Source organism: Desmodus rotundus, chromosome 10 (assembly GCF_022682495.2).
Source record: "Desmodus rotundus isolate HL8 chromosome 10, HLdesRot8A.1, whole genome shotgun sequence".
Taxonomy (NCBI): domain Eukaryota; kingdom Metazoa; phylum Chordata; class Mammalia; order Chiroptera; family Phyllostomidae; genus Desmodus; species Desmodus rotundus.
The window spans coordinates 71,521,618-71,532,121 of NC_071396.1; the positions used below are offsets into that span (position 1 = coordinate 71,521,618).

The 10,504-nt window shown below is 38.6% G+C and overlaps 1 protein-coding gene across 1 annotated transcript; it reads right to left on the reverse strand.

Moving 5' to 3' along the window:
* Window positions 1-953: 953 nt before the first annotated feature.
* On the reverse strand, window positions 954-9,898 carry LOC112322716 (myosin regulatory light polypeptide 9). Its single transcript, XM_024580320.4, has 4 exons — window positions 9,754-9,898; window positions 4,559-4,757; window positions 3,924-4,085; window positions 954-1,444 (listed from the first exon to the last, which is right to left on the reverse strand). The coding sequence occupies exons 2-4, from the start codon at window positions 4,740-4,742 to the stop codon at window positions 1,272-1,274; spliced, it is 519 nt and encodes a 172-aa protein (XP_024436088.1). The 5' UTR covers window positions 4,743-4,757; window positions 9,754-9,898; the 3' UTR covers window positions 954-1,271.
* Between the last annotated feature and the right edge of the window lie 606 nt (window positions 9,899-10,504).

The window sequence follows — 10,504 nt, forward strand, 5'->3', positions numbered from 1 at the left end:
GGAAATAGAAGTTATTTTGAGGATTGAAGGAATGATCTCACTTTCTCAGGCAGGCATTTAGCTTCAGCTTTTTTTCTTGGTGGGCAGGTCAAGAATGTCCGTAATTCATACAAGAACTCAGTGACTCCCTGCATAAACAAACATGGTATTTCAACAGAGGTTACTGTATTAAAGAAAAGCTTTATATAATTGAAGATTCTGTATTTTATTCCCAACACTTTGAAATACAATTTAAAAAAAAAAAGCTTTTTGGTAGAAGCATTCCAGAGAACCACTGGGTCTAAAATAGTTTTAAAAATGAGGACAAATTAAAATTAAACTCAGTGGCTTGGTCTAATTTTAAATGATATCAAGTAATGTACAAAAGCTTAGGACAGATAAGGAGGGATGCTGGCAGTACGTTAAACTTAATACACAAACACTAACAAAAACTGATGAGCAAAAAAAGGTCCGTGCATAATTTTCATATCTGCCACCACAGATAAGCAAAAATGTCCTTACATAATAACCCTAGTTATGCAGCAGCCCTTTCAATAATCTTTTAAAATCATCGAGCAGGTCCCAAGTTTGTGATCACTAATACAGAAAATGTACACATCTAAGTAATAAAACTAACTAATGTTTTAAGTAAATTTACAATTTTATGTTGGCCTGCATTCATAGCCACCCTGGGCTGCATGCAGCCCGCGGGCCGCAGGTTGGATACCCCTGTTCTGTAGGAACTTGTTTTTAAAATTGGAAGACAAAGTGCAGGAAACACAATTAAGGCAGTTAAAAATGTACTCCTTTGGCAGGGGAAGGGATAGCAGAGGAGACAGGTTAGGAAAACTGGGGAGAGTAAGGGAAAGATCTAATAATTTTTCAGGGTTTGCCCCATCTACCTACCTTTCTTTGGAAGGTGCAACTACAACTAATAAAAGTTAATTTTGGTAAATAAAGAGGTTTTAAACAAGTAAGTTTTTATCATAAAAGTTTAATTATGGTTCAGAAAAAATTGAGTAACTTTCTCTGAAAAAATATATTGACTCTGTGTAGATTGTAGTTATGAGGGGAGCCAGTAAGTTAAATTACCCTTTTTTCTATTCTGAAAATGACAAAAAGTCCCATTTCCAGTCTGATTACAGAGATGCATGTGCCCAAAATGGCTGAGAATAAATACCACAAGAAAGGTTAAAGCTGTAAAGCTAGGGCATGCTATAGGCTTTAAGAGAAAGTCTCAGAAACACCCAAAGTGGCAATAAGGAACATTTGGCTGGAATTTGGTGTTCTTTTCAGTCATCTTTGTCTTTTGCTCCATGTTTAAGGATGCGCGTGAACTCGATGTAATTGAAATTTCCCTTTTTGTCAATAGGCGCCTCCCTGTACAGCTCATCCACCTCCTCGTCTGTAAACCGATCTCCCATCGTTGTCAGCAGCTCTCTCAGGTAATCTTCCTGAATGGTGCCTAAAAAAATAAGGAACTAGGGTTCAGAATACATACCACTGTGAAGACTAATTATAAGGAACATCTATACTTGACTAAGCATGTTCTACATGGAATATGGGGTCTCCACATGCTCACGTCAGCCTCAGCAGCTGCCTAGAGAATACCTAGTTGCTTAGTGGTATTAACCTGCTCTGCTGTATTAACCTTCCTCTACAGCCGTCTCCTGGTCTCTTGATTACAAGGGCTAAACCCATGCGTAAACGAAAGGAATAAAGTACGATTAAGAAACCTAAGCCTCATAGTTCCTTAAAGTAGCATGAATGGTCATACTTATTCTATAACTAAGTAACACTAAAATCAATACCACATCAATAGAGTGCTTCAGTGAAAGAACACTGAAGTCATGAGGTCCAGTTTTAACCAGCTATGTCATTTCAGGTAATTCACTTTACCTGACTTTGTTTTTTCAATACGTAAAATGAAAATTTTAAATGTTTTTTTACGAATCTAACTTAGATTAATAACAGATATGGCCAGGCCCAGAGTGTGCAAAAAACACTGAGTAAACAATTGAGCATTAATTATGTCAGTCACTGGGCTAGGCACTGGGGTGGGAGTGGTGAGCCGGAAGGTGTGCTTTCTATTCTGGAATTGTGAAAGCAGGGTTCTCATAAAACCTGACTGCACATCAGAATAAGAACCATTCAGAGGGCTTAAAAAAAAAAGTCCAGATGCACTGGTATTTTTGGATATTTAAGTCTCCCCAAGTAATTCAGGACACGCGCAGTCATGACTGAGAACCACTGATACTCTACTACACCAAAGGTGATAAAAAAATCAACCAACCAAACAAAAGCCCCCCACCAACTTCCTTGCTTGTAAAATTAAGCTAAAACGTTGAGAATATACTTCCTATAAAATGAGTTTAAAGTAGAAGGTCAGGTCACATAAGAAACTGTAGATTAATGGGGGGGGGGGGGTTCTAATTCAACCTTAAACTTAAAAAAAAAGCGCCCCAAATCTTAGACTTTCAGCATGTAGAAATAAATTGTCAGCTACAGCCAAATTGTTCAAATATCACATAAACTAACCACCAACTATGCACAAGGGACTGTGGTAGGTGCCAGGAGGAGTTACAGAGATGGGAATATAATTCCAATGAGACACACAGCCATTACCCTGGAAGCAGGGAGACACTTGATGATTAGGAGAAGTATACAACTAAAATAGAAGATGACATACAGTTAAGTACCAGGAGGAGAAATAAAATTGTTTGGAAGTAAAAAGAAGGGGGAGACTTTAAGTTTCTTAGGGGCAGAAGAAAATAGTATGAAAATGCAGAACAGGCTCTAGAAAGTATATGACAATTGACAGGAGTCTGAAGAATAGGTAAGACATTTCACTTCTTTAAAAGGTATTATCTCCCCCCCATTTAAAAAAACTAATACCTGCTCATAACAAAAGAATTCAATCAATACACAAGTGTTTTTAAGGAGAAAAAAATAAGTAAGTCTCCCCTGCCTGCCTCTTCCCCGGCCCTTCCAGAAAAAAATGCCAGGAGTTTCGAGTTCAAGAAGAAAGAGAACGTGATATGACGAGGAAGGCATAGAGGCAGAAATGGTGGAGGTTAAGTTAGGACAACATTGCTCAGAGGAGCTTGGAAGGAGTTAGAAAGATGATACAAGAGTCGAGGGTGGTATACTTGAATAGGCCCGAAGACGCCGTATTGTGGGGAGCCTTGAAAGCCAAACTGGGGACAGAACGCTTCCATTACCAGACTGTGCCTGTTCTATTCAAACTGCTCCAAGTAATGCGTAACCCAAGGGTGTGCCTTCCCCCTCAAAAAACTTGCCATGTGAGTTGCCTCCTTATCTTTTCTCTTACATATACTTTTGCCAAAGGAATGGGCATTTCTGTAGTTAACTTTTTTGAGGTTTTTTTTGAGATTTAACTCTATGCCAAGCAGTATGCTATTATTTCATTTCTTCATTTAATCCTCACAACAACCCTGTGAGGTAGGTAACATTATTGCCCATTTTACAAATAAGAAAACAGAGATTTAGATAACTTAAATAACTTGCCCTAAATCCACAGCTATTACGAAGAATAAGAATACAAAACTAGAAAGTCTAATACCAGCTTTAAACAATCTCCGAACTGAGAGGTACCTGATAAATATAGGACTGTATAGGTGTCGTAGCCTATAGCAATTTTCACTTTATCAAGACTGCTCTAGTACAAGTTATTCATTCACCACGTATTTAGTGAGAGCCTAATCTGTGTGGAGTATAAGTTTCCTAAAGAACTTTCAAGTACATCTATTAAATTGTAAATCAAATGTTTAAGGGCAGAGGCAGTGAAGAGAGTGATACCACAGGAAAAGTCTGTCCAAACAACAACAAATAGGTATGGTATAAACCTGAGAGTATTATGTCATATTTCAAGTCATTATGTACTTCAGTTGCCATTACTAAAAGTTAAATCACTTGGTAATTACCAGTTGCTTCTTCATCAAAGCAAGCAAAAGCATTTCTGATGACGTCTTCTGGATCTGTGCCATTTAACTTCTCACCGAACATCGTGAGGAACATGGTGAAATTTATGGGCCCTGGCGCCTCATTCATCATGGCATCTAGATACTCATCGGTTGGATTTTTCCCTAAACAAAAAAAGGGGTCATAATTTTGATTGTATCACAAAATGCATCAACTATTCATCATAGTAAACACTTTGACAAGAAAGATGATCATTTACAGTCTGCTCTTCCCATTTGCAATAGCAAAACCATTAGGAAAATAGCCTTTTCAATGAACGGGGCCTGTATGAAAAGTGGAGATTACATGCTATTCCACTGGGATGACATAAGGAATAATACCCTTCTCATAATCAAGATCACTGCTTGCAACACACACACACAACTGGCCCCCAGCACAGTCCTGCGGCCTGGCCAGTAATCTGCAGGTAGTCTGAGGACCGCACTTTGAGGGACACTGCTCAAGACTTTGAATCTTATTTAGTAAGCTATAGCATCATTAGATTGGCTTTACAGAGCTTTAAGATTTAGGAAATAATCATAAAAGAGATTACAAAAATACTATCCAATAATGTGTTACTATTAAAACTGATCATTACCCAGTGAGGCAAGCATATCATGCAAATCTTCCTTGTCAATGAAACCATCTCTGTTCTGGTCAATCATGTTGAAGGCCTCTTTAAACTCCTGAATCTGCGACTGGTCAAACATGGCGAACACATTGGACGTTGCGCGCTGGGGGCGCTTCTTGGTGGTCTTGGTCTTTGCCCTTTTGCTCGACATGGTGGTAGTTAGATCCTAATTAGGAAGAGAAATACAAGAAGACAAAGAATAACAAAAGGTAAACTGAATCAACTCCTGATATGTGAAACATACTTAGAGATGTGTCTAAAAATTATTTGGCAGTATAGTATCACTTAGCAAAATATCACAACTAATTGATACCATTACTCATAGAACCAAATTACAAAGAGAAAAACCAGAATCACGCTTTGAGTTCATTTTTCCTTAGTAGTTCTGACATTTAATCAACAGTCCATCACTAACTTTAAATTCCAAACTACAACCAACATTAAGTCAAAGTGCAGAGGACATCAACAAGATTGCATGTCCCCTGCACTGCTGTACAGTCTAATAAGGACTGATAACCAAATCTACTGGTTTAGAAGCAATATAGAAACAAGAAACAAAAGAATGTAGGTATCCTGGGGAAATAGTTCCAGTTCTAAACTTCAGTGCTTTGGAACGATTGAGGAATACTAATACATCTTCAACAAGTCTATTCTTCCACAGCCCTAGCCTAAACTAGCTACTCCATTTTCTTAAATGGACAGAAAATAGGAAGGAGGACTAATGGATGGAACGTCTCCTAGTCTTTACTGTCAAATATTGTTCTACTTCTAACTAGCATTCTTACTGTACCCTCACTTCTGAAATCAATGGAGTCAAGAAAGATATTTGTTGAAAGGCAAACTGCAAAGTATGGAAAACTCTGAAGTTAATTAATCTATAATTAAGTTTTACCAAATTCCCACTCTACCCAAATCAATTTCTTGCACAGACAAGTGACTGAGTCCTCTATACAGATATCAGAGCACAATAGTTCTTAGAGCTAGTTTTTAAAAAAGTTTGGAAAATATTTTAAGACATATGAGAACTATCTCTGCTCTCTAGTAGTCTAAATTTATCCCTATAAAATTTAAGTTAAAAGAATGTCTAATTCTAAATGAAAAAGCAATTTTTCCTTTCAACACCGAATCTTTAGAAAAACTAAGAATCCCACTGTTACCAGGTAAAATTTTACCGTACCATCCTTCAGAGCTGAGGTGGTGACAGCAGACTGCAAAACCTCTAACGAGCAAGTCTAACACTGTATTGAGTTATATTCTTCCAAGCAGGTCTAAAATAGGCACCACTGATTTCATTCTCTGACCAGGACAACAATTTTAAAGCTTACGTTCTGAAAACAACATTTAGCTATGATGTAGCAAAACACTATGCCCTTGGTCTAAAAATAAGTCTGTGGATTGCAAAGAATGAAGCACTACCTAAATCTCAGCACTGCAAAGTGACCTTAGGATACAATGCTTCATGTGAGTTTAAAGTTATTTCTTACATTCTTTCCTTGATTATACCACATCATCCAGACTAAATTCAATTATGTAAATAATTAGAAAAGCTCAGTCTTAGTCCCCTCCCCACCTAAATCTGTTCTTAGATTTTAATAGGAAATTCCACAAAGAAGAGTCACAAATTCCAGTCCATCCAATATAGCACCCCTTGGCAATAGACTGGAATGTGTTGGTAAGATATACCTTACATGACAATGAAGTTATGATATATACTTGTCCCTAACGTCCTAGTTTCCTTTAATCACCCTTCAAAAGACTGCCTTTTAGAATTTACTTAAACCATTCACAAAAGCGTATTTTCATGCTGTAACACCTCTTACAGACAGCAATTACATTCCATTATTATCTCAACTACACAGAGCTGTAATTTTTCCCTCTATTTTAAATGTAGTTGTAAGAACTATGAGGAATATGGAGTATATTATTCCCCATCTCTTAAAGGTACTGAAGGACTTAGAGTGTTTGAGACCCGATGAGTGGCACATATTTACCAGTCCAAATCTTTATTATTTTAGGCATGCCGTGTCATTGCAAACAAAAGCATGTCTTTAGAAATAATGTTTTGTTTGATAACATGTCTTCCCCCAATGATACAGGAATGTCAGTTGTTTTAAGAACAATGATACTGATAAGAAGTACAAGTGAAATAGTTGACAACTGATTTTTTAATCTATAAAACCTCATATTACTACATTTGGTGGGAGGAGATAGGGTCTCTCTAGTTTGGGCCCTGCCAGCTAGCTCAGTTGCTTAGAGCATCATCTTGATACGCCAAGGTTGTGGGTTCGACCCCTGTCAGGGCACATAAAAGAATTGACCAATGAATGCATAAATAAGTGAAATAACAAAATGATGTTTCCCTCCCTCTCTCTAAAAAAGAAAAGCAGTTAAAAAAAAAGAACGCTTAGTTTGGGTTATAAAGTAATATATACAGAGCTCTGATGTATTTTTAAATCTTTCTTTTATCATGCATTCTTTAAATTTGTAAATGCATTACGGTTTTTTTAAAGTTATAAAGTTTTTTGGCGTCAGCACTGAAAATGGTAATTACATAGAACTTTTCTTTCGCTCATTCAATACTTAATCATCAACCTTTATTATGATCAGTTAATGGCAGTAATGTGCACCAAATGTCACTAGTGTTGAAAACAACTTAAGAATTAAGAAATACAACGCAAGTGTCTTCAAGGAGCCTAAAATATTGTTGGGGAGGCAACTATAAAGAAATAAGATGATTGGTTTAACTTCTGAAATGAGTCACATAGTTTTCATTCCAGAAGTATGACTCTCAATTTAAAACAATGTGTGACAATAATGAAAAATAACTCAAAAGTGGCACATGATTATCAAATACCATGAGTTCAGAAAAGATCTTTGTTTATGACAAATTCAGAGGGGGAAATAAAAGACCCTGAAAAACGCTGTTGAACTTAGAAGCGACAAGAGATTCTTAAGATTAAGAGATCAGACGTCAGTCTTAATTCTACCAAAAACTGGTAGTGTAACATTGGGCAAGTTACTACTAAAGAGATTGTATTTTGTTCTATGCATTATCTCCCACCATAAACCTGGAGCCTTTCAGGATAGGGGGTTTAACTTCACAGTCAGTTGTTTCAAAACAAGGGAAGTGCAGTTTATTTTTCCCTACCACACTAAAAGTATGCAGTGGAATAAACACTGGTGGAGAGGAAGCCAAATCAGGAAGAGTGCTATGATCCCAAGGACCAAATTACTTATGATATTGTCATTTATTCCCTTGTCATCACTGTAGTTTTCTGTCCATTTTTTACTTTCCCCGAACAATTAACACTGGAACTGTCTTCATGTAACAAGACCTCAACAAATGCACAATTCTCAATGACCTCAGCAAATACACAACTTTCACAGAAATTTAGTATTTGGGATAAAATGAAAATATTTCATATATCAATGTAAGTATTCTTTATTTGGGATGGTAAGATTGCCATGTAGGCACCTGAGATTTCCAAGTTATAAGGATCTTATTCATTCTAAGAGTCTAGAATCTATTTTTCAAATATTTAATGTTGAAGGGACATGTGTTGTATGAGACTTAACAGCAGAGTGACTTGCACAGCAGGCTTCTATGAAATACACATACGGATTTCAGATGCATGAGAAAGTGAAAGAAAGTCAACGATAGTCAAGGAGATTCAGTTTACAGATCTAAAGGGAATATAATCTTGTTTTAAATCAAGGGAGTGGAGTGTTGGTGACAATGACTTTTTGTGGTTTTATTTTTGCTTGATTAAATAAGAAGAAAATCATTTAGTGTTATGTCAAAAGGAGAAATACATGTAAGGAAGATGTTAGACTAGATTACGTGGTAGGAGAAATGAAAAATAAAAATCTTCAGAGGATTTTCCCCACACACCAAGGGCAATCAGAAGATTTTTCACAATCTCTAGATACTATGCTTTCATTTATAAAATGGAATTAATCCATACTAATATCACAGTAAGTTACTCTAGGTAGAATCTTAGTCTAATGTTGTAATAAATGTAAAGTAATCTAGACTTACATAACTACCACTCAAATTGACCTGTAAGAGATATGATACATTTTTTCAAGGAAAAACTCCCATCTTAGAAAAATTTGGTCAACTTCCCAAATCCAAATCAAATTATTTAATCAATGCACTTTTTTGCAAGCTAAGCATATGTAACTTTTTGGTGCCAAACACAGTTTTTTAAAAGTACACTTTCAAGTTGGTGCGTCCCTTCTAACTAAACCAAATTTTCAATTACTGTGCAAACTTCCGGTTGAAGGTACGGTTAGTTCCCTCAAACCTGCCACACCCAAAAACTTCTTAGCACTTGACAAAGGCTATTACTTGTCAGGGTTCACTTGCCACTAAAGCTTCACATTTGAAAATAAAAAGCTTTTCTAGGTAAGTTTTACAAAAAGCCTTCCAGAACAAACAATAGCAATCTTAAGAAACTACCATTTTTTTCACCTTTGAATACGAAATTTTTGGCACTTAAGTTAAAATCTCAACTGACTGCATATTTCTGTTCCAAAGTTCTGTAAAGAACTGACATATGTTTTCATATGCTCACCTACTTAAAAGTTAACACTGGAAATGGACTTAATCCAAAGTCTCCACCCAAAAAGAATGCGATGTTACATTTTAGAATTTTTCTCAAACCGCAAACTAAACCCCAGACTCCCCTTTCTCCAAATAATCTTTTTTAAAAAGTTCCAGTTACCGAAGTGGGTACTGAACTAGAAACCTAATTTGAGTTAATTCTTCCTACTAAATGTAGCTCCACAGCTGCAACAACAGCTGCAGCAGTGGGGCTGGGCTAGGACACCGGGCTACAGTTTTCGCGCAAACTCTCCCGAATTGGCTAAGTTTACGTTAGAAACTAAACATAGTACCGGAGTCAAAAGCCGCGAGGCTCGGGTTTCGCGGGCTCAGCTACCGCCCAAGTTTGCGGCACGGGGAGCTAAGCCACACTTTCAAAACTCCAAGTTAGGCAAAGCAACTAAGGTCGCGCGCTGTTGGGCCACTGGGACCGCGGCCTTCGAAACCGGGGAAGCGGCTAGTACACCTGCCCAGGTGCGCCGCTGCCCTCCCAGCCGCCCCGAGGAGACGGGTCTACGGGATGGGTCCCACCCGCCGGTCCGCAAGCACCACTCACCCAGCACAACCGCGAGAATCTGAGCGCTTCGGTGACCCTCCTCGCAACCCTAGCTGCCGCTATCACCGCCCTTCTACACCCAAAGTCGCTAAAATCCAACACTTCCGGCCTCCGCTTAGAAAACCGGACGGAAGCCAAGTCACCATTCTAGGCCAACAGAGAGAGTTTAACGGGGGGGCGCAGTTGCTAGTGCTCTAAGGGCGCGAGTTTAACCGAATGCATGACGAAGACTATAAAGCAGTGACTTAGAAATAGAGTAATATGTGGTGGCTCGGTGGGTCTGATGTCTGAGTTTTTGTGGTTTTTGTACCCACTCTTATTTGTATTTCTTTCTTCCCCCCTTTCATGTGAGCAGATGGTAGGGTCCATCCTGTGAGTTTGCTTCCTTGCACATACCAGAGTACGACCAGGGGCAGGGCTCGTGAGTCCAAGTCCTTGTAGGGGAAATAAGCCGAGAGGGCTGCGAGGTCCACGTGACTGACCTTCGCCCCGCCCCCGAGTGGCAAGGGCGGTCCTAAGCCTGAATTTGGGACTCCCGGGGATTGGGTTTCCGCCTCTGCGTCCCGCGGGGGCGCGCGTAACCCCCGAGTGATTTCTCATCCGAATACCGTGTGGTTTTATGGAGAGTCCCGACCCTTTCGCACGGGAGCAAGTGTTGTGAAGTCTCGAGGTCCCTCAGCCAGACGGCCATTGTCTTTTTGGCCCAGAGAGGTTTCATAAGGTCGTAAGTGGCTGAAGACTAACTTCCTTT

Coding starts and splice junctions, on each gene's coding strand:
- LOC112322716 (XM_024580320.4), bottom strand. CDS start 4,742: ATGTCGAGCAAAAGGGCAAAGACCAAGACCACCAAGAAGCGCCCCCAG. Junction 4,086..4,558: donor TGATATGCTTGCCTCACTGG/GTAATGATCAGT, acceptor TTTTTTGTTTAG/GGAAAAATCCAACCGATGAG. Junction 1,445..3,923: donor CTTTGATGAAGAAGCAACTG/GTAATTACCAAG, acceptor TTATTTTTTTAG/GCACCATTCAGGAAGATTAC.